Source organism: Bufo gargarizans, chromosome 5, assembly GCF_014858855.1.
Source record: "Bufo gargarizans isolate SCDJY-AF-19 chromosome 5, ASM1485885v1, whole genome shotgun sequence".
Taxonomy (NCBI): domain Eukaryota; kingdom Metazoa; phylum Chordata; class Amphibia; order Anura; family Bufonidae; genus Bufo; species Bufo gargarizans.
This window is the reverse complement of record NC_058084.1, coordinates 136,943,490-136,968,809: the sequence shown is the minus strand read 5'-3', so window position 1 is coordinate 136,968,809 and position 25,320 is coordinate 136,943,490. Positions and strand designations below refer to the sequence as shown.

Genomic DNA, 25,320 nt, shown 5'->3' with positions numbered 1-25,320 from the left:
GATGAGAACCTACACTGTGTACGTAATAAGGGTCTGCCCAAAAACAATGTACATCAGGATTCCATATTAAAGGGGAATAACGAAAATATCTCTGACCTTATGCAAGTTAAAAACTAACTTTTATTAGTATCCGTTAAAAGTTTCCAATAACCCATCCCCTTTACCCTTCTTTCCTCAACTGTCCCTAGGGCATACTGCCCTGTCACCCCTATCCCCTCTCTCCTTTCTTTTTCCTTTTCCCCATTTTTTTCTCCTTTTGGAGAAAAAAACGTCAACCGTCAGACGGTTGACGAATTATCACAGGAATCTTAGTTTGATCAATTCGATATGGGACTTTTACTGTTGATATTGTACTGGGCAAAAATGTTGTGAAGTAATAGCTTTCTCCCATTAATGTATATATTATTTTCATTTTGTCAACCTTGAATAAAAATATTTAAACATCAAAGATTGCAAACATATAGGCAGGTACACACAAATACACAGTATCTAAATAAGACCTAAAAACACCCTAACATCTTCTGGATATGCCCCGCCTAATCAGAGCACCCACCCGGACAAAGGGGGAACCACAAGCACTATTCTGTCCCTTTTGAACCCTCTTAAGACCCTGGGATAAAAAGATAAAGTGAAGGGGTGATGTACTAGCCTTACTAGTTTTCTGTACTGTCCATATAGACATCACAGAGGTCTTGTCCATAAGATGGCCGCTGATGGAGGGTCATGTGACCAGACATATCACTCATCCTCCTCCAGTCAAATACACTGCACCTGCTCTAAACTCCCAAGATGGTAAGTAAAGATGGCAGGTGCAGTGTATTTGAATAGAGTCACATGGCCATTTTATGGACAAGACTTTTGTGTGGCCAGCACAAAAGACTTGGCAAATAAGCCTGCATCGATGCTCCAATTAGCCAAGCAAGGGCAGAAGCTCTGCTTCGACTTTGGAGCAGCGACTGTGCATGTGCCACTACCCAGACAGCCCCCCCACAGGTGAAGAAGTCCTGCTTATGAGACAAATTGATTAGTTACAATGGATTCACGATAGATTAGACAGCCAGACAGACTGATCCAGGTAATAAATGCATATTATAGGACTGTTCCCTAATATACAAGTATAGGTTGACTTAGGCCTCATGCACACGGCCGTTGCACGGCAGTTGCCCGTACTGCAGCCCGCAAACAGCGGGTCCGCAATAGACGGGCCGTGGCCGTTTGTGCACCGCATCATGGATGCAGACCCATTCATTTGAACATGTACTATTTTTTGTGCGGTGGGGACCAATCATAAACCCACTCAAGTTGAATGGGTCTGGATCCAATGCCGCAACTGCAAGGATGGTGCCCATGCATTGGGGACCTCATGGACGGGCAGGCTGGGCAACGGCCGTGTGCATGAGGCCTAAAGGTGAGTCTACTCTTTATGAGAAGCTATTCATTATCTATTTTAGGCCACCTTTACTTGACCATAATATGGCAGCATTTTTACTATCACCCAAGCACCCAAACCTACCCCCACGACAACAGTTTTCAGTTGCACAGCATGCTTCATTATTTTGCACAAATGTTGTGGATTTCACCCTTTGGCCAGCAAAATCTTCAGAAAAATATGTATGTAATACGTGCAAATAATGCTGCGGCTCTGCAGCAATAATAAAGGTGGAGAATATCCACATCTGAATGCACCCGTACAGTGTATGAAACCGGCCTTATAGAATGTGTTTACATAAATGTATGATGAGAGATCTCATAATCCCAACCCAGCTGTAACCATTCACAATATGATCTTGTGATATTGAATACATGAATTTAGAGGTTAAGATAATATACTGATCACTTGTGTGTTTTACTTTCATAGCAATTCATTAAGAAGCAAACAAGTGGAAAGGGCAACTTTTGGATTGGGCTTACTGACGTAGAAGAGGAGAAAGTATGGAAGTGGCTAGATGGCACCATGCCAAAATTCACGTATGTAAAATAATAGCATGGATATGCTTCAAACCTGTATGAATGATGGCAGTATCAGACAGTATGTGACAAATATTTCTAAGAACACTAGAACCAGCCCTGTACCTCACATGGATCCAGAGGTCTGCTAGAGGCTGGCAGCTAGTCAGGAGGTGTGTCCTTTCTCAGGGATGTGTCCTTTCTGCTGCAACTCTATCCCTGTTAGGCCTCTTTCACATGTCCGTGATTACATCTGTGAAAACATGGTCAGTGGTGAAACTGTTTGTGAAGAATCTGTGTTTGGTCCATGTGTCCATTTTTTGCCTCTGTGCATCATCTGGTTTCCATTGACACAGGGCTGGTTTTAGACAATATGTCGCCATGGTCAAAATTTGAAGTGGGGCCCAAATTAATTATTGTAACAGGCTGACATTTAGTCAGTTCAAATGGCAGTACGCCAGAGTAACTGCGAAAGTCTTAAAAGATCAGGGGCAAAAGTCTGAAGGCGTACCTGACCCCCCCCCCCCCCCACAAACACACACACACAACCACCACCACCAAAAAAAAAAAAACTGGTGTAAAATAAAACTGGCCTAGTTGCCCAAAGCAACCTATCAGCCTTTCATTTTTCACCCTTGAAAATGAAAGATGATTTCCCCATAAATTTATATACATATATATAGTTGTCAAATAATACCACTATACAAGGACTGAATATTAGCACTGTACAGTGATTAAATATAAAATAATTGCATACATAGTTGATATGATTGAAAAAAACAAGGGTCCATCTAGTCCAATCTCCATACTAAAATTGAGCAAAACACACTGTACAAAGGATAATATTACCACTGACACCACTAAATTCCCTTGGCCTCTGCGGTAAACACTCCACAACCTCTTCCCTCTGCTTCTGAATGAAAGGCTGTAAAAGACTCCTGAATGAATTCAAGAACAGCAGGAAGAGGTTATGAAGCGCTTACTGCAGAGAACCGAGGGCACTTCAGAATTAGAGAGCCTGCTTACATTGGGGGAAGGCCAGGGTTGATTCTAGGTTCTCTGCTGCCTGAGGCAAAAATTTAAATGGTGAACCCCCCCTGGTGCCAAATTCTTATCCAACCCCTGCCCCCAGCCCTACTGTTAAAGACATGTGGATAGACCTTATATACAACGCAATTAAACATACACAGCAATACAGCTCTACATACCTCTTATATCCAATCATGTCTCCTTTACATCATTTACATATTATCTTTCCTCATCTTCTCCATTCGGATCAGACCACCATGGCAACATCTTTCAGCTGCCTCTTGCCTTTGCAGAGTTTACCACACAGACATCTTAGGTTCCTCATTTTACTATTATCCTCCCCACCTTCACATAACAAACTCCCCATCCTGGTACCCCAAGAGTGTTGTTCTGCTGCTACCCCCAATACTGTGTCCACTGTGCTTCCCAATGCTCATACACACTATACTGCAAAATTAATAGTGCCATACAGATAGTAACCCATATTGCAACAGTGCTCCCCAAAGTCACACCAATAGTAATAATTCTTTCTCAGAATGCCCATTAAAAAAGCGCCCCTACGGTGCCCCCAGTAGTGATAATGCTCTCCAAGAGTGCCCCATTAGTGGCAATGTGCTTCATATTGTGCCCAATAATAATAATGTTCCCACAGTACCCCAGTAGTAATAATACCACCATAATACCCTCATAGTGCCCCCTGTAATTCTAATAACCACAGCAGTTATAACTCCCCGTAGTGCCCCTTGTATTATAATGTCTTCTGTAGTGCCATTATGTGTAATGTTCCTCTTCATAGTGCCAGTATATATAATGCTCCCCCTCTGTAGTACAAGTATATATAATGCCCCTCCCCTGTAGTGCCACTATCTACATACTCTGTTGTGCCAGTATATATATATATTGCTCCTTTCTTCCCGTCCCCTGTAGTGCCAGTATGTATGATGCTTGCCCATCCCTCCCCCATAGTGCCAGTATATAAATGCTCCTCCATGCCCCTGTCATGGAACCATGAACCAGACGTACAACAAGAGATAAGTGGAAAATAAGAAGGTTTTATTGAAGAGCAAGCCGTAAGCAAAGTCCGAACGGATGGCTAAACCGAAGCCGGGTCTTGCGGAGACAGAGGTCAGGAACCAGAAGGGTAGTCAGACGAAGCCAGGAACAGGAACCAACGGGGTAGTCAGACGAAGCCGGAATCAGGAACCAACGGGGTAGTCAGACGAGGCCAGGATCAGGAACCAGAAGCAGCAGCAGTCTTGGAAGCATGTGAACACAGGAGGACCAAGCAAGGAACTGAAGCCACAGACCTCCTATATATATGAGCTGGGCATCCAGCTCCTCCCAGTGGGAAGGAGGAGCCGCAGGGTGGGAGGCTACAAGAAAACCCAGAAACCAAGATGGCCGCCAGCACATGTCAAACGAAGGGAACAGCAAGGAGGTAAGACCATGACAGTACCTCCCCCTCAAGGGCCCCTCCTCCGCGGAGTAAGGAACGGTTTCTGAGGGAAGCGTGCGTGGAAGGCTCGGAGCAAAGCAGGAGCATGGACATCTGCGGAGGGAACCCAGGAACGCTCCTCTGGACCATAACCACGCCAATGGACCAAAAACTGCACCCGGCCGCGGACCAGGCGTGAGTCCAGGATATTGCTCACCTCATACTCCTCACGATTGCCCACTTGGACCGGACGAGGCCGAGGCATCGAGGAAGTGAAACGATTACACACCAGTGGCTTCAACAGGGAGACATGAAACACGTTGGAGATCCGCATGCCAGGAGGAAGCGCAAGGGCATAGGCTACCGGGTTTACCCTGCGAAGCACTCGGAAGGGACCAACAAAGCGAGGCGCCAGCTTGGGAGTGGGCACTCGAAGGTTGAGGTTGCGGGTGGACAACCATACGCGGTCTCCGACCTGGTAGGAAGGAGCGGGCGCTCGTCTGCGATCAGCCTGGAGTTTCTGGCGCTGCGCAGAGACCTCAAGGGACCTCTGGATCTGTACCCAAGAAGCACGTAGGACGGAAAGGTGATCCTCCACAGCCGGAATATCCTGGGGAGAGAATACCTCTGGTAACACGGCAGGTTGGAACCCATAATTGGCCATGAAGGGAGACGTCCCAGAGGAAGAGTTCACCGCCGTGTTCCTGGCAAACTCAGCCCAAGGCAGGAGGTCAACCCAATTGTCTTGGTGATCGGAGACATAGCAACGAAGGAATTGCTCCAAGGCCTGATTGGATCGTTCTGCGGCCCCATTGGACTGAGGGTGGTAGGCCGAGGAGAAAGAGAGATGAATCCCCAACTGGGAGCAAAAGGCGCGCCAGAACCTGGACACAAACTGACTCCCCCGATCCGACACAATCTCCTTGGGCAAACCGTGCAACCGGAAGACCTCCCTGGCAAAAATCGAGGCCAACTCTTGTGCAGAGGGTAACTTCTTGAGAGGAACACAGTGGCACATTTTGGAAAACCGATCCACAATCATGAGAATGACCGTATGGCCTCGGGATGCAGGGAGGTCCACAATGAAATCCATCCCCAGGTGTGACCATGGACGCTCCCCGGTGGCTATGGGTTGCAAAAGGCCCAACGGAAGGTGCCGAGGGGACTTACTCTGGGCACAAACGGAGCATGCCGCTACATATGCGGCGATGTCGGAACGTAGAGAAGGCCACCAGAACAGACGTGAAACCGCCCAGGACAGCTGATTCTTTCCAGGGTGCCCCGCGGCCTTGGAGTTATGGTAGGTTCGCAACAACCGAGTGCGCAACTCCTCAGGCACAAAACATCTGCCGTTGGGTCTCCCAGAGGGAGCACCAGATTGAGCCGCCAAAATCTGCTCACCCAGGGGAGAAGTCAGGCTGGTGCGAATAGCGGCCAGGATCTGATTCGGGGGTATGACCGTAGTCGGAATCGACTCCTCCCCGGACAGCTCGGAGTACTGCCGTGATAAGGCATCCGCTCTGATGTTCTTGGAGCCGGGTAGGTAGGAGACCACGTAATTAAAACGTGACAAGAACAGAGCCCATCTGGCCTGACGTGGTGTCAATCTCTTGGCCTCAGAGAGGTAGGTCAGATTCTTGTGGTCCGTCAGGATGAGAACCGGAACCACCGAGCCCTCGAGCAAGTGCCTCCATTCTTTAAGGGCCTGCACGATGGCCAATAACTCCCTGTCACCAATCTGATAGTTGCACTCCGCGGAAGACAGTTTCCGGGAGTAAAACCCACAAGGAAGCAGAGGACCCTCTGGTGTTCTACGCTGAGACAGGAGGGCGCCTACTCCCGTCTCAGACGCGTCCACCTCGAGGACAAAAGGCAACCCAGGGTTGGGATGCGACAGAATCGGAGCCGACACAAAGGCGGACTTTAGAGCCTCAAAAGCTCGGATGGCCTCGAGCGGCCAGACCTGAGGATTACTGCCCTTCCTGGTCAGATCCGTGAGAGGCTTGGCTAGCATGGAAAAGTCCCTGATGAACTTCCGATAATAATTGGCGAAGCCCAAAAAGCGCTGCAGGGCACGAAGCCCACTGGGCTGGGGCCACTGTAAGACAGCCGAAACCTCCTCAGGATCCATGGAGAACCCCTCAGCGGAAATGATGTAACCTAAGAAGGTTACCTGGGATCGGTGAAATTCGCATTTCTCAAGCTTACCGAACAGCTTGTTCTCTCGTAAGCGTTGCAACACTCGTCTGACATCCAGAATGTGGGCCTCCATGGATGCAGAATATACCAAGATGTCATCCAAATAGACCACCACACACTGCTGCAACAGGTCACGGAAAACATCGTTGATGAATTCCTGGAAGACTGCGGGCGCATTGCACAACCCAAAGGGCATAACCAAGGATTCATAATGACCGGTCCTGGTGTTAAACGCGGTCTTCCACTCATCGCCCGCCTTGATCCTTACCAGGTTATATGCCGCCCTCAGGTCGAGTTTGGTAAAGACCGTGGCCCCTTTGAGGCGATCGAACAGCTCGGAAATCAAGGGTATCGGGTAAGCGTTCTTGATCGTGATGCGATTGAGACCCCTGTAATCGATGCAAGGCCTCAACTCGCCGCCCTTCTTTTTCACAAAGAAAAATCCAGCCCCTGCCGGGGACGAGGATTTGCGAATGTGTCCGCGTGAAAGCGCCTCCCTCACGTACTCCTCCATGGCCTCATTCTCCGCTACCGACAGTGGATAGACTTTGCCACGAGGAGGAACGGCACCGGATTGTAACTCTATGGCACAATCGTATGGGCGGTGCGGAGGTAGGGCAACCGCGCGCACCTTATCGAATACATCCCGGTACTCTTCGTATTCAGGAGGCAACAGAGAGTCCGAGGAAGTACACAGCAACTTGACAGGCCCATGGATGCAACTAGCCCCACACTGCGGTGACCACGAGAGGATCTCGACCGATCTCCAATCGAAAGTCGGATTATGCTTCTGGAGCCAGGGGTACCCCAAGACCACCGAGTAGTGTGGAGACGAAATAACCTGGAGACAGACCGACTCTCTGTGAACGGCACCAATGGCTATCCCCACTGGAAGGGTCTCATGAGTCACGTGTGGCGGCAGAAGGGGTCTGCCGTCTATCGCCTCAAGAGCCAGTGGGGAACCTCGAGGCTGCAGAGGAATGGAATTGGCGGCAACGAACACTCTATCAATGAACAAACCACCAGCACCAGAGTCCACCAACGCCTGGGTCGTCACCGAGCCCCCGACCCAGGAGAGGACAACCGTGATCAGTGGTTTGTCAACACGGGAAACCGGGGACGAGGAGACTCCACCCAAGATCTGCCCCCGACAGGACCTCAGGTGCGAGCGTTCTCCCGGACGGTTCGGACATGCCAACCGAAAATGCCCACCGAGACCACAGTACATGCATCGGCCCTCGCGTCTCCGGAGTACCCTCTCCCCCTCAGACAGGCGAGCAAACCCCCGCTGCATGGGTTCACCCCCAGACAAGTCATCCCCAGGAGGCGTGGGAGGAGAGGGAGGCACGGGTGGGACAGCAAACGTAGGCGCCAATCTGTTAGGAGACCTCCGCAGGCTCTCCTTAAAGGAAGGTCTCTCCCTGAGTCTGGTGTCAATCAAAATCAGGAAAGAAATAAGAGACTCGAGCTCCACTGGTAGGTCCTTAGCTGCAACCTCATCCTTCAAGGCATCCGAGAGACCATGAGAGAAAGCAGCGACCAGAGCCTCATTATTCCAGCCCACCTCTGCTGCCAGGGTACGAAACTCAATGGCGTATTCAGCTACGGATCGTGAACCCTGTCTGATGGACATAAGGAGCTTCGCAGCAGAGGCAGCACGAGCCGGCACATCGAATACCTTCCGAAGAGAAGCAACAAAACCGGAAAACTCGGCAACCACCGGATTGTTGTTCTCCCATAAAGGGCTGGCCCAGGCCAAGGCCTTGTCCGAGAGCAGCGAGATCAAGAAGCCCACCCTTGATCTCTCAGTAGGAAAGGCATGTGGCAGCAACTCAAAGTAAATGCCCACCTGGTTAAGGAAACCTCGGCACTGAGTTGGCTCTCCCCCAAAGCGCTGTGGAAGGGGGGCAGAACCGGTCATACCCTGAAACACCACAGGCGCAGCAACAGGTGTCAGGGTAGACTCTGGCGCAACAACCGGAGCGGCAGTAGGAGCGGGCCCAGGAGCGACAACCGACCCATCGGCAACGGAAGCTAAATGAGCCGTGCGTTCAAGCAGGGTTTGCAACGCCACAGCGAACCGACCCAACAGGTGATCCTGCTGATCAAGTCTGGCAACCAGCGTAGGTAGCGAGGGTGGCCCTGTACCGTCAGAATTCATGGCTTGGTCCTAATGTCATGGAACCATGAACCAGACGTACAACAAGAGATAAGTGGAAAATAAGAAGGTTTTATTGAAGAGCAAGCCGTAAGCAAAGTCCGAACGGATGGCTAAACCGAAGCCGGGTCTTGCGGAGACAGAGGTCAGGAACCAGAAGGGTAGTCAGACGAAGCCAGGAACAGGAACCAACGGGGTAGTCAGACGAAGCCGGAATCAGGAACCAACGGGGTAGTCAGACGAGGCCAGGATCAGGAACCAGAAGCAGCAGCAGTCTTGGAAGCATGTGAACACAGGAGGACCAAGCAAGGAACTGAAGCCACAGACCTCCTATATATATGAGCTGGGCATCCAGCTCCTCCCAGTGGGAAGGAGGAGCCGCAGGGTGGGAGGCTACAAGAAAACCCAGAAACCAAGATGGCCGCCAGCACATGTCAAACGAAGGGAACAGCAAGGAGGTAAGACTATGACAGCCCCCCATAGTGCCAGTATATATATTGCTCCTCCATCCCTGCCCAATAGTATCAGTATATATAATGCTGCTCTGTTCCTCCCATCCCTCCTGGTAGATGCCAGTAAATATATTGCTCCTCTGGTCCCACTCCCCCCAGTAGTGCAGATGTGTGTATGTATATATATATACCTGACTCCCGTTCCACACCGCCATCTGCGAGGCCTGTTGCATGAGTTGTGGTGTCCCAGCGCAGGCAGTCATGATGACATCACAGCAACCTCTTGCGTTGGTCTCAGTCGACATGATGACAATGTCACGAATGTCTGTGTCAGGATGCAGGCATTCATGACCACATCATCGCGCCACCTGAGACCCAACTCATAGTGGCCTGCAGCCTATGAGCCTGGGTTGCGGTGTCCCAGCACCTCAGTAGGTTGCGGTGAGTTGCAGTGTTCCAGCGCCTCAGTAGGATGTGATGATGTCATTGCAACATCCTGTGCCATTCTAATGCCTCATAGGCTTCAGGCCTAGCATGGACAGCAGGCTCCCATGCCCCACAGTAATCTCCCGGGAAGATATGGCCCGAGGGACCCCCCAGTGTTGGCACTGCTTTGGCACCACTATGGCAATACCAATTATATTTTTTTGTATTAACTTCTAGTAAAAAAATGTTTTTACATATTTTATATTTTTTAATAAGTTACTATTTTTACTCTATTAACTACTACTAATCTTACTTGTTTTTTTGTCCCTGAGAAACTTAATGAGGACCTTTCATCACAAAATGCTGTGAAATATGAAAGCACCATGTTATAGATCAGAAGGAGCTGAGCAGATTGATATATAATTTTGTGGGAAAAGATTCAGTAAAACCTGTAATTTATACATTTATATCTCAGCTTTTTTCACTTCCTGTGGACAACCATCGCTACAGGAAGTGTTATCAGTGACTGAAAGCAATGTGTGTATAAATGTTTCTAAGAGATAGCAGTCCGTCACCAATTACACCTCCCTCTTGTACTGATAGCTCTTTACATGAGGTAGAAAAAGCAGAGATATAAATGTAGAAATTACAGGTTTTACCGAATCTTTTCCCACAAAACCATATATCAATCTGCTCAGTTCCTCCTGCTCTATAACATGGTGCCGGCATATAACATTGTATTTTGTGGTGACACACATGTGCTCTTTAGACCTGTTGTCATTTATCGCTCGTACTATATACTAAAATACTATATATGCTGAAATACTATGTTGCATTGTATGGTGATTGTACTGGCATTCTATTATGTCCTGCCTTGGCTGCCATAACAACCGATTGGCACCCTGTGATTGTGTGATTGTCGAGTGGGTGCCGATCTCTGGACAGAGGGGGCTAAAAGTGACCGCTGTGTTCTGAGGGGTTAAATGGCCAGGGTCATAGTTATCTTCAATCCAAGCTGCTGCAGGCAGTTGTCAGCTATGCAATGTAACTGCCACCCACTGGATATGGAGCAGACTCAGCTCCTGAGCCCACTCCATATGCCTGTTCTGGGATTATGATGGTAGAGTAGTATATCATATAGTATATGATAACTCAAAGCAGGCAACCCCTTTAAGCTAAGCGTCTTTTCTTTCCAAGTCGATATACCGCAGCTCAGACTGGCTGTCATGTCTGCTGCTGGTAAGAAAACATTATATATATACTTCTGCTTCATCAGAGCTTCATTAATGCATCTATCATTATGTAAATTACAGAAACTGGAAGGTTGGTCAACCTGACAACTGGACCCCTGAAACGGGACCTGGAGAAGACTGTGCAGGAATAATATATTCAGGATTGTGGAATGATTTCCATTGTGACGATTTGAATAACTTTATTTGCGAAAAAGATATGGACAAAGGTAAAATGATGTATCTTAAGACGGTGTCGATTAAGATATTATTTTTTAGAAAATGCTCCTATTGAGACAAGCTGTAGTTTCTTGCATATGTAAATCTTACAATGTGATTACTGTGGTGAGCTTGTAATTTAAAGAGGTTGGACCACCATAACAACCTATCATCTGTCCACAGGATTAGTAATAAGTGTATGATCCATGAACGACCAACAGGTCGGGCCCTTACCGATCACAAGAATAGGAGAACCGAGGCCCCTGTGTGAATAGAGCAACAATCAAGCATGCATGCTGCCACTCAATTCAACTCTATGAGACTGCCAAAAAGATACTGAGTACAGACACTTTTCACCTAACCTGATAAGCTGTTATGGTGGTCTAACCCCTTTAACGCAAAAGTTAGCTATTAGATTAAAGTAGGTTAATGTTTGAACAACTATTGAACAAATGATCATCTGGTGAATGATCATTCCTCTGATGTAGCCATACACATTTTAGCTCATACTGGCCGCTACAGCCATTCAAACTGGCCATCTATGTTCAATGACATTGGGCAGGAAGATATGCAATGTCTCTGGAAACAGTCTGCGGATGTTCTATGAATGTTCTTTAGGAAAATGCTCTTTTGCAGACTAGCAACTATGGGACAAAAATTTTAAACACAGCCAACTTCTTTCCAGAAGAGGACAGTCTGTCATCGGTCAGCTAATACAATTGTTTGTAAATTTTCAAACGATTGTTTTCATTGAATTCGTCCATTATAATCAACTTTACACCAATGAGTTTAGCCACCCTTACATTGTTAATAGACCTTGTTAAAGGCCTTCTCTGGGAATGTGTAGAAATCGTTGAATGTGAGCAGGACTGGTTGCCTGCACTTGTACAACTGCCTAGTGTAGTGAGGGGGCAGGGCCACACTACACTCTTGCATATACTACACATCAGTGAGCGTTCCTGTCAGGCTGCTCAGCCATTATGGCATAGTGTAGGCAGGATCACATCATTACCATCTATTGCAGAGCAGTGCAGTGTGTGGTGAAGCCCCACCCCCTCACTCCCCCTAGGCAGCTCTGCAGGTGGTTGCAACCAGTCCTGCTCACATTCTAGGCCATTTTAAATCAATCTTGGAGAAACCCTTTAAAGAACATTTAAAAATACCTGCTAGATAAATAGTACTATAATGTAAATTGTGGTTCCAAAATTTTAAAAAATGAATGCTAACAAATACTAGTCTAAATTTTCAGTATTTGAAGCATTTTTGCAACCTACGAATAAAAAATACGATCAAACGTTGCCTTTTGTTTCAAAAGGAAGATCCCAGGTACTAAGCACTCCTATTTAAAGACTTGCCCCAACCATTTCAAGGGAAACTCTTTTGTCAACCTAAAGTAAACCTCTTGTTATTCTCCACAATAGTTCATGCCGAGCTACCAAGGGGGGGGGTCCCTAAAGCACATTTAGCATGGCTCTTGTACAGCTCTAGATTGTAAGGAGCAATAGGCTAGGGGGCCTCCATCACCTAGGGACCTCCAGCACCAAGGTTTATCCATTCTTTTCCCCCAAGTCTTCAATCAAACTTGATAGTTTAAAAGATATACTTCCAACATTATAAAGGTTTTCATATGTGGTTGAAGAGGAGCTTATGCAGCTTTTACTAATATTTACTGAGTCAAAACTTTGTTCTACTTCCTGCCCTGCCCACTAGCAGAAAAACAATAGAGATTATCACCCCAATCAACAAAGTATCAGGCATGCCAAAATCCAACACGCCAGACCCTGTTTCCCCCAACAGCAGAGACAGTGGTGCCACCATCATGCATATCAAGTTGTCATTTTATCATGTTGACATTAGTGGGATCTGCCAACAATAATGTATTTTTTTATGTGTATTATATGACACTAAGTACCTCACAAAATGTTTTTTGGAAGGGGCTTCCCTTAACCGTACATTGGTCCGACTCAAATAAGTTGTATCTGACAGCTATGGTTTTGGAAATCACAATAAAGTTCTGCCTAAACATGTCACACAATTACTAAAAATGTGTTTATCATGGATGAATAATCACTAATGTCAACAATTTTTTACAGGTCAGATTTCAGATGTCTCCTAGACTAGGATGTTTTCATGGACATGGAATTTTAAACTACTTTCCTTTTAAAGGAAAACATGAAATGGAACTGGATTGCATTATACTCACAATATCAATGACACTGAATCTTGGCCAACAAAAAGTTCAGCAACTCAATTCTTACAATTTATTGTTCCATGAACTTTGCTGCCGACTGAACATTAACTATTATTTTAGTGATGGCAATGTAACTAAGAAATATAAATGTCAACTTGGGAAATATTGATACAATTTTTCATACCTAGACAATATCATCTAGAATATATGGATATATTTTGGATATAGTTCTACCAGCTTTACCCCAACAGTGTTATATAACTAAACCCAGCTATAGGAGAAGAATAATAATAAAGGTTTATAGTTCTTATTCAATGGAATATTTTTGTAAAAGCTTTTTGAAAACATTTGTATTTTTGTACAAGATACTTGCATTTTATTATTTTTGTATTTTAGAATTTATTTGCCAAAGAAAATAATATTGGAGCATATTCTTTATGGTATAAACAGTCAATCACGTATGTTATTACACACAACTTGCCACTTTATTGCTCAAAAAATGTAATTCTAGGGAATTTTTACTACATTTTGCCAAACTGTTTTATCTCCTGAGACCCTGTTAAGGGGCCAAACAATTCAATAGAAATATGATCTCTGCTTGCTATCGTTTATAGTATACAAGATGTGGTATCCAAAATGATCACCAGCGCAGCTATGAATTCCAGTTAGGATGTGAGCCACTTACTCTCCCTGCCAAAACATTCGTTTATTACAGACAGTGGTCTCATAAACATCATTCACATTATACCCTTTAAGTCTCACATTGGATATGGACTATTATTTTACACTCTGTCTGATTTAAACAATGGCAGTGAAAAAATACAATAAATATAAAAATATTAATATTTTTGTCTTTTTTGGTGTTGATTGATGTTTTTAATGTGTCCACCTTTTATTGGATCTTTATTATGTATGTTTAAAATATCTACCATTATAAATAATGTAACTTAAAGTAACACTGAGCTTTGCATTAATCAATAGTACAGTGTGTGTACATGAGGAATAACGTTCCTCATTCGGGGGATGCCAATGAGAAACAGAGCGAGCCTCCTCCCTCTAAACCAATTAGATGCCATGGTAGCTATTGACCGTGGCATCTAAGGGGTTACAGGGCCCAAATCGGCACTTCTGCTAGTCCAGGCCATTAGAGCAGGAGCCTGGCTCTCATATGGGAGCCGAGCCCCCACTCTCCGATGTACTGGAGACCCATGCAGTGCTTAGACTAGGCCATCCTAAAAAGGCAGTGGTCTAGCCTAAGGCCTGTTAAAAAAATGTATGCAAACAAGCACATAAACATGTGGAGTATTTGTTGTACGGTGTCTATTTCCAAACTAAGAATTCTAACATATAGTAATTTAATCCATGGAGTCAAGAAAAACATTTTCAAATCTAACCGATTTGCATCAGATTCCACCCATTGCTATGTAAACAGAGAAATCTGCATTAAAATCCACATCCCTGGTACAGACCTTTTAACTGAATGGGACCCAAAAATTCCTGATGGCAGCCATGATGGCCCATATACAGTTGCAAGAAAAAGTATGTGAACCCTTTGGAATGATATGGATTTCTGCACAAATTGGTCATAAAATGTGATCTGATCTTAATCTAAGTCACAACAATAGACAATCACAGTCTGCTTAAACTAATAACACACAAATAATTAAATGTTACCATGTTTTTATTGAACACACCATGTAAACATTCACAGTGCAGGTGGAAAAAGTATGTGAACCCCTAGACTAATGACATCTCCAAGAGCTAATCTGAGTGAGGTGTCAGCCAACTGGAGTCCAATCAATGAGATGAGATTGGAGGTGTTGGTTACAGCTGCCCTGCCCTATAAAAAACACACACCAGTTCTGGGTTTGCTTTTCAAAAGAAGTATTGCCTTATGTGAATGATGCCTCGCACAAAATAGCTCTCAGAAGACCTACAATTAAGAATTGTTGACTTGCATAAAGCTGGAAAGGGTTATAAAAATATCTCCAAAAGCCTTGCTGTTCATCAGTCCACGGTAAGACAAATTGTCTATAAATGGAGAAAGTTCAGCACTGCTGCTACTCTCCCTAGGAGTGGCCGTCTTGTAAAGATGACTGCAAGAGCACAGCACAGATTGCTCAATGAGGTGAAGAAGAATCCTAGAGTGTCAGCTAAAGACTTACAAAAGTCTCTGGCATATGCTAACATCCCTGTTAGCGAATCTACGATACGTAAAACACTAAACAAGGATGGATTTCATGGGAGGATACAACAAAGGAAGCCACTGCTGTCCAAAAAAAACATTCCTGCACGTTTACAGTGTTGTGGAAATTTTATTATTTGGACATTTAATCTTAGGATGTGTGTGTGTTTTATAGATTGTCATCATGTCTCTCAGTGGTAATGGTAGATTATTGTATACATGTGTTTGCTATGTTATACAAGGATGGGGTGTGTCCATTGTCTGCACAGCCACATTGGCTGCCCCTCCCTGTCCTTTGATATGTCACCACTTCCTGTATCCTTGTCTTGGGCCAGCCCCTTTTACACCTTTTGTTTAGTCAATAAAAGACGGATACTGGGCAAGGAGGAGGGGGAGATGCTCAGGAGAATTCAAGCAAGATGGTAGCATTTGGGTGGTTCTCTGGCTGCGGCTGATGGAGGATGGAGTTACCTTTTTCCTTACACAAACTTTGATGCAAGCTGATTGCAACTATTAATATTTTACCACAACAACAGTTTGCACAAGAGCACCTGGATGTTCCACAGCAGTACTGGCAAAATATTCTGTGGACAGATGAAACCAAAGTTGAGTTGTTTGGAAGAAACACACAACACTATGTGTGGAGAAAAAGAGGCACCGCACACCAACATCAAAACCTCATCCCAACTGTGAAGTATGGTGGTGGGGGCATCATGGTTTGGGGCTGCTTTGCTGCATTAGGGCCTGGACGGATTGCTATCATCAAAGGAAAAATGAATTCCCAAGTTTATCAACACATTTTGCAGGAGAACTTAAGGCCATCTGTCCACCAGCTGAAGTTCAACAGAAGATGGGTGTTGCAACAGGACAACGACCCAAAGCATAGACGTAAATCAACAATAGAATGACTTAAACCAAAAATAGAGTGGCCCAGTCAGAATCCTGACCTCAACCCAATTGAGATGCTGTGGCATGACATCAAGAAAGCGATTCACACCAGACATTCCAAGAATATTGCTAAACTGAAACAGTTCTGTAAAGAGGAATGGTCAAGAATTACTCCTGACCGTTGTGCACGTCTGATCTGCAACTACAGGAAACGTTTGGTTGAAGTTATTGCTGACAAAGGGCTCTTTCACACTTGCGTTCTTTTCTTCCGGCATAGAGTTCCGTCGTCGGGGCTCTATGCCGGAAGAATCCTGATCAGGATTATCCCCATGCATTCTGAATTGAGAGAAATCCATTCAGGATGCATCAGGATGTCTTCAGTTCAGGACCGGAACGTTTTTTGGCCGGAGAAAATACCGCAGCATGCTGCGCTTTTTGCTCCGGCCAAAAATCCTGAACACTTGCCACAAGGCCGGATCCGGAATTAATGCCCATTGAAAGGCATTAATCCGGATCCGGCCTTAAGCTAAACGTTGTTTCGGCGCATTGCAGGATCCGACGTTTAGCTTTTTATGAATGGTTACCATGGCTGCTGGAACGCTAAAGTCCTGGCAGCCATGGTAAAGTGTAGCGGGGAGCGGGGGAGCAGTATACTTACCGTCCGTGCGGCTCCCGGGGCGCTCCAGAGTGACGTCAGGGCGCCTCAAGCGCATGCATCCATGCGCATGGGGCGCTCTGACGTCATTCTGGAGCGCCCCGGGAGCCGCACGGACGGTAAGTATACTGCTCCCCCGCTTCCCACTACTACTATGGCAACCAGGACTTTAATAGCGTCCTGGCTGCCATAGTAACACTGAACGCATTTTGAAGACGGATCCGTCTTCAAATGCTTTTAGTTCACTTGCGTTTTTCCGGATCCGGCGTGTAATTCCGGCAAATGGAGTACACGCCGGATCCGGACAACGCAAGTGTGAAAGAGCCCAAAGGAGGTTGAACCAGTTATTAAATCCAAGTGTTCACATACTTTTTCCACCTGCACTGTGAATGTTTACATGGTGTGTTCAATAAAAACATGGTAACATTTAATTCTTTGTGCGATCTTAGTTTAAGCAGACTGTGATTGTCTATTGTTGTGACTTAGCTGAAGATCAGATCACATTTTATGACCAATTTGTGCAGAAATCTATATCATTCCAAAGGGTTCACATACTTTTTCTTGCAACTGTACTTTTTGGATGTATGGGACTCAAAAAATCCTGTTGACAGCCGCGAGGAGACAGATAATGGATCCTACTTATAGAATAGAATGTTAATAAACATATTAATCAATAGCTCTCTGATCAAAATTCCTCACCATTTCCTCACGAAACAATGCCTAAACAAAGGAACACAGTTGGGGGGAGGGGGGGGGGGGAATCAGTGTCCAGACTAAAAATCTGTTTGTGTACACAAAAATGTATCTTGTAAAGCCTGGTTGTTTCATAAATATGGATACATCCTCTCCCTTAATTAAAAGATTAAAAATCCAGAAATACATTAACAAAAATAGTAAAATCAACAAGTCATACATTCCTCCTTCCATCTCCATCAGCTGCTCTTAACATTCAAAATATCAGAAAGAGGATGTTTGTGGCAGGATGCTTTGTTATGTGGTATTGGCTTTTTCATTATTCCCAAGAAACACATGTAAAAAAATGTAAAAAAAAACTAAAAAAAAGAAATAGCAAAAAGTTGTGGTCTGTGAAATAATTGAAGTTGATAACTGTGGAAAAGCAGAAAACATGCCAGCCATTGCATTTTCCTCTAGCATACCTGTCTGTAACATAGTAACAAAAAAATATATTATATGCAAAGATGATCCAGAAGAAGGCAAAAAACACGAGGTAGAAGCCAATTTAACTCATCTTAGGCCTCTTTCACACTTGCGTTGTCCGGATCCGGCGTGTACTCCACTTGCCGGAATTACACGCCGGATCCGGAAAAACGCAAGTGAACTGAAAGCATTTGAAGACGGATCAGTCTTCAAAATGCTTTCAGTGTTACTATGGCAGCCAGGACGCTATTAAAGTCCTGGTTGCCATAGTAGTAGTGGGGAGCGGTATACTTACAGTCCGTGCGACTCCCTGGGCGCTCCAGAATGACGTAAGAGCGCCCCATGCGCATGGATGACGTGCCATGCGATCACGTGATCCATGCGCTTGGGGCGCCCTGACGTCACTCTGGAGCGCCCGGGAGCCGCACGGACGGTAAGAATGCTGCTCCCCCGCTCCTCACTACACTTTACCATGGCTGCCAGGACTTTAGCGTCCCGGCAGCCATGGTAACCATTCAGAAAAAGCTAAAAGTTGGATCCGGCAATGCGCCGAAACGACGTTTAGCTTAAGGCCAGATCCGGATCAATGCCTTTCAATGGGCATTCATTCCGGATCCAGTCTTGCAGCAAGTCTTCAGGATTTTGGGCCGGAGCAAAAAGCGCAGCATGCTGCGGTATTTTCTCCGGCCAAAAAACGTTCCGGTCCGGAACTGAAGACATCCTGATGCATCCTGAATGGATTTCTCTCTATTCAGAATGCATTAGGATAAAACTGATCAGGATTCTTCCGGCATAGAGCCCCGACGACGGAACTCTATGCCGGAAGAAAAGAACGCAGGTGTGAAAGAGCCCTTAAAGGGGTTGTGGTGGGTCTTTATATTGGTGACCTATCCTCAGGATAGGTCATCAATATCTGATCGGCGAGAGTCCGACCCCCAGGTTAAGAGGAGGCGGCTCTCTGATGCAAAAATTTCAACAGTTGTTTCCTGCCCAGACATACACACAGGCACACAATTGATATACAGTTAGGCCCATATATATTTGGACACCGACACAAATTGTGTTATTTTTACCAGTTCACTAAAACATATTCAAGTTATAGTAATATAGACATGGACATGGACATAAAGTCCAGACTGTTAGCTTTCATTTGAGGGTATCCACATTAAAATTGGATGAAGGGTTTAGGAGTTTCAGCTCCTTTACATGTGGCACCCTGTTTTTAAAGGGACCAAACGTATTTGGACAATTGAATCAAATGCTGTTTCATGGGCAGGTGTGGGCAATTGCTTCATCATTTCATTCTCAATTAAGCACATAAAAGGCCTGGAGTTGATTTGAGATGTGGCGCTTGTATTTTGAAGATTTTGCTCAGAAGTAAACATGCAGTCAAATGAGCTCTCCATGCACGTGAAACAAGCCATCCTTTATCTGCGAAAACCGAAAAAACCCATCCGAGAAACTGCTACACTATTAGGAGTGGCAAAATCTACAGTTTGGTGCATCCTGAGAAAGAAAGAAAGCACTGGTGACGTCTACAATGCAAAAAGACCTGGACGCCCACGGAAGACAACAGTGTTGGATGATTGCAAAATAATTACCAAGGGGAAGAGAAACCCCTTCACAACAGCCAACCAAGTGAACAACACTCTCCAAGATATAGGCGTATCAATATCCAAATATACCATAAAAAGAAGACTGCGTGAAAGTAAATACAGAGGGTTCACTGCACGGTGCAAGCCACTCATAAGCCTCAATAATAAGAAGGCTAGATTGGACTTTGCTAAAAAAAAAAATCTTAAAAAAACACTCTTCTGGAAAAACATTCTTTGGACAGGTGAAACCAAAATCAATCTACCAGAATGATGGAAAGAAAAAAGTATGGCGAAGGCATGGTACAGCTCATGAGCCAAAGCACGCCACATCATCTGTAAAACACGGCGGAGGCAGTGTGATGGCTTGGGCATGCATGGCTGCCAGTGGCACTGGGTCCCTAGGGTTTATTGATAATGTGACACAGGACAAAAGCAGCCGGATGAATTCTGGGAGTTTCAGAGATATACTGTCTGCTCAAATCCAGCCAAATGCAGCCAAACCGATTGGTCGGCGTTTCATAAAATGGACATGACCCAAAACATAAAGCCAAAGCAACCCAGGAGTTTATTAAAGCAAAGAAGTGGAATATTCTTGAATGGCCAAGTCAGTCACCTGATCTGAACCCAATAGAGCATTTCACTTGTTAAAGACTAAACTTCAGACAGAAAGGCCCACAAACAGCAACTGAAAACCGCTGCAGTAAAGGCCTGGCAGAGCATTAAGAAGGAGGAAACACAGCGTCTGGTGATGTCCATGAGTTCAAGACTTCAGGCAGTCACTGCCAACAAAAGAAATATGCTTTAGTTCCTCACATTTTTATGCAATCATTTTGTTCAACCCACTGAATTAAAGTTAAAAGTCTGAACTTCAACTGCATCTGAATTGTTTTGTTCAAAATCCATTGTGGTAATGTACAGAACAAAAATTTGAAAAATGTTGTCTCTGTCCAAATATATATGGACCTAACTGTATGTGAACCCAAACTTACAAATACTAATGCAAAATACTGGCCAGCATATACAAGTGGGGAAGTGGTCTTTAGCTTGACTGGGATTTGCAGTAAAATAATGATCCAAATTTTAAACAAAAAAAAATGCATAAATTGCACATCTACATGCTATGCATTGATCCTTTGCTTCCCAGTATAATGAATAAACTGCACACGAGGCACTTAGTAAACTTTTTGATCAAAATGCATAAGCCCACTTATCACAGTGGCCTCTTTCGAGTGGGTCCCTACACTAAATTGGTCCAGTACCACATGGCACCCCACCCGCAGGTGGAGATACCCAGCAGCCCAACAACACGCCTGCTGTTAGACTAAACCTCTCATGGCACTGTGCCACCCTAACCCAGCGCCACAGCGACAACAGCTGCTATGCAGGACTGCACCATGTAAACATGTGGTCTCAGAAACTAAACTGAGATCAAGTAGGTATTAACCTTTGTCTCCTGCTAATGAAAAACACCTGGGTCGAATGGGAGGAGTGCTGATATCATGTAAGAAAAACAAGGGGTTAATGCATATTTTAAACTAAGGAAAAAGTATGGCTCGCACATCCACATGCTATGACGTCTCAGTACAATTAGTAACTGTACACGAGGTACTTAGTATACTTCTTGATCAAAATGCTTAAGCCCACTCACCACCTCACGGTCTCTTTTGAGTGGGTCCCTACACTAAATTGGCTTAGCACCACATGGCGACCACCGCCACTGCAGCACCCAACCTACATCCCAACAACACCCCTGCTGTCAGGCTAAGTCCCCTTTGGCACTGGGCCACACCAACCCACAGGGACAGCCCCACAGCAGCAACATCCACCATGAAGTGGGTGTGCGATCCATACTCTGCTGCTATAAACAACTCCCTTGCTATAAACATCCGGTTTGACATCGCCACGCCAATCACTGACAACGGGGGTGACTGGAACCCCTTGTGTCATGTGACCATTTGTCATAATGTAAGAGGAGGCGGTCACCACTCCAATGCACAAAATCTAAGCAGAAACAAAGTGGCTCTCTGCTCTTACGATCCATCAATATACCCTAAAATACAACAAGGCATATGGACAGGGTCTGTCTTATTGAGACAAGCACTTTAAGGGGTTGTGCAGTGCAAAGATATTGATGTTGTGTCCTCAAGATAGTTCATTGACATCAGATAGGCAGGGGGCTGACCGCCGGCAATCCCAACGATCACCTGTTTGAAGAGGTAGCGGCGTCTCGCTTGTAGAGATGGAGCTTGCAATTGGTCGTCTTATTCAAGTGAGGATAGGTCATCGATATGTTTACACTGCACAACTTCTTTAATTCACACCGACATAAGTGAAAGCATACGTCACAATTGCCACTTTTTTGGGCTTGAAAGTGAACGTGGCAGAGTCATAATTTGCACCAAATGGATTGATGGATTGAAAAGAAATGAAATACCTTGCTTTAGCCAAGTTCTGGCACCAGCTTCCTTCATATCCAATACTAGCTCAATTTTTTGTCATTTCACCTCCTCATTTCTCTCTCTCCACTGCCAGGATGACATAAAGTTTTCTTTGTACAATAAAATACATTTGATTCGCCATGCCTGGCCTATAAGCTATTGCTTTGGGCACGTGCAGAAGCTCTTTTTTTCTTACTTTCATGGAGTGAGGGAAAGGAGTCAGGCCTCCAAATGACATATGGTTGATGACACGTCATCTTTGCGAAGAGTGGGAGTAAAGAAGAGTCGCATCATGGAGGAGTTGATATGATGAAGACCGGAATGCAATCACAAGACTTCTGGGAAAAAAAATCTATACCACAGCGTGCACCACTATCATAGATTTGGTATATATTGTGACTAAGTTTAGGTTGTCTATTAGACATCATTAGTAAATGTGGGCCAATACAGCAGTAGTCTCTGAGATCTAGCTTAGGAAAATCTTGTCAACGTGTACAATGTACATTCTTTGAAATTGCAACACCAATTAAAAAAATGGAAACAAAATATTTAAAGCATCTCGATTTATTTTGTATCAAATATGACGTCATGCACAGAAATCCCTGCACTTATACGCCTTGGCATGCTATCAATGAGTTTATTAATGGTTGTCTGAGGAATGTTCTGCCATGCTGAGTGCACTTGGTCATGCAAATCATCAAGATCCGCTGCTGGCACCTCCCTGTGCAATTGCCAACCAATGATAGTAGCACGTTAATACCATACAGGCGGCTCATAGTAGCACAAACAAAATGCAGCCTGTGACGATCCCTACTCTCGGGTCACGGGAGTGAATTATACTAGTGAGCTCATCAATTTACCAAATAAATTCCCACCCACCTATTCTTGATGATGGAATTATGCTAACTTACTCCCCTAGATTCTAACACCCCAATTATTTCAATAGTACATGATAGTGCAGTGCAATACAAAAAGAAAGTGTCAGATAAAAGATAAAACAAAATATACATACAATAACAATGCAGTGAACAGATAAAATAAAAGGGATAAAATACAGAATATTAGCTTACTGAGATGCAAAAGTTATATTCCGCCTGTGGGGACAGCTGAGGACACGGGCAGTCACTCCAAACGATGTGTATCTCACCTAACTGTTCCCTACAACCCATTTTTATCCCACCTCTGCCAAGGGATGGGCTGTGATGGAACCTCTCTCCTTTCGGTCCGTCCTTTTGAGACTTCTGAGATTATTCAGGGACTGCAGGTACAGGTAAGATCCCATAATCTGAGTCGCCCCGTCCTGGTCATGCAGACACCAAATATGATCAGGTTATGATTTCCAGAAGGCCAGATCCTGAATACCAAGAAATGCCTCATGTCCAGTACGGGGTGTCTGGATTCTCCCCGAAGCCTATGTCAGGCTGAACACAATTACCAGGGTTCTGAGGATGTGGGTGTTATGAGGTCAGAGTTATGGCTTCTGATATTATTTCATCCACCTACTGAATGGCTTATACACCTGCTGGGTTAGCAGTCACCATGTCTGGAGTTTGTTCTGTATTTAAAGTGGCCCCTTACAGGTCTTCATTAGAATGCCCATATGGCTTGTAAGTCACAGGCCAGTGCTAAATGAAGTTTCCTCTGAGAATGTGGAGTGTCTTCACCTTTTTCAGACAGGTTGGCACCCTCAGGCCCAATCTGCATAGGTCTTTAATAGAGCAAAGACATTGACATACAATCAGCTATTAATAATGCAAGTTTAGGAAAATCTATCTATCTACCACAGATTTTGTTACACAGCCTGGCATTGTCCTGTTAAAAAAAATGACACCTGGGACACTTTGGAGAAATGGTCACACCACTGGTTCCACAACCTAATCAATGTAACACTGAGCTGTGTACCTAAAATGAAGACTAGAGGGGTCCTGCTACTGTACATTACGCAACTCCACACCATAATCCCGGGAGTAGAACCAGTGTGATGTTCCCTTGTGAAGGCCTCTTCATGGTATTGCTCCAAACCAAACGGGACTCATTGGTAAAGAGGAGAGACCTTCATATCAGCATCTATTGCCGTTTTGCTGTGCACATGATAGTCTTTGAGAATAGTGGAGTCAGGTCAATGTAACACCTGTAGCTGGATGTCTGGCTGTTTTTTTTTTTGCCACCCTAGGCTTGGGATGTGACATCCAATTTCACTTGCAGCACAGAATGGATCAGTATGCACCATTCTTCTAATCAGATGACCAGTCTATGCAGAGGTTCCCCTTTGTACATCTCTTATGTTCATTCCAGTTCATCATCATTGTACCAACCACTGGGACACACAATATTGAAGAGTGCTGACATCTTGACCTAGGTGCGTAGCGATCTGCCAACCAATATCTCTCAGTTCAACGATTCTGTCCCTCTAAGTTTGTGACAAATTGTGATAACTGGTACTTTGAAGAACAGGAGGCATCGCACAATCCTCCCACACGACTTGATCCAATTTCTGAGGTTTCATACGGCTAAAAAACTTTGCTTTTAATCTGTTTTTTTTCCCCTTCCACATGCCACAGATTGGAGCTAGGTGCTTGAAATTTGATTATGTGCAGATTAGTGATGATCAGATTAGTGACAGAGCAACCTGGTTCGTTGCATACCTGTGTTCATAAATTGCCACTCAATAGTAGTCTAAAAGGTATGGCCTCCGATGAGGCTTTCTTGCTCTCGCCCCAAGTAACGCAAGACTTCCTTAATTTCATGTATGCACCATTACACTTAATCTCAGCACATGCATCTAGATTTCAAAATTCGAATCTGAACTCGAGTTTGTTACTGATCCTGGCGCAGGGGTTCAGATTTTGAAACCTAAAAGCATGCGCCGAAACTAAGTGTAACGGTGCATGCAGAAAAGTAAAGAAGTCTTGCATTACTTGGGCCGATAGCAAGAAAGGATCATCGGAGGCCATACATTTTAGACTACTATGGAGCAGCAATTTATGAATGAAGGTATGCAACGAACCGCGTTCGGTCTGCTCTTAGCGCTCATCACTACTCCAGATCATAGCAACACCTGCTACTTCCTCAATATGTTGAGGAGTGTATTAGACAAAAATATTACTAGGACAGAA

General features: G+C 44.9%; 1 protein-coding gene across 1 annotated transcript in view; it reads left to right on the top strand.

Moving 5' to 3' along the window:
- The window catches only part of COLEC12 (collectin subfamily member 12), a 134,179-nt gene extending 120,051 nt beyond the window's left edge, over positions 1-14,128 (top strand). Inside the window, exons 8-10 of the mRNA XM_044294813.1 lie at positions 1,859-1,968; positions 10,960-11,105; positions 13,188-14,128. Of these exons, the coding sequence (XP_044150748.1) occupies positions 1,859-1,968; positions 10,960-11,105; positions 13,188-13,210 (279 nt within the window). The 3' untranslated portion in view covers positions 13,211-14,128. The remainder of the gene's footprint in view (positions 1-1,858; positions 1,969-10,959; positions 11,106-13,187) is intronic.
- Positions 14,129-25,320: the final 11,192 nt, after the last annotated feature.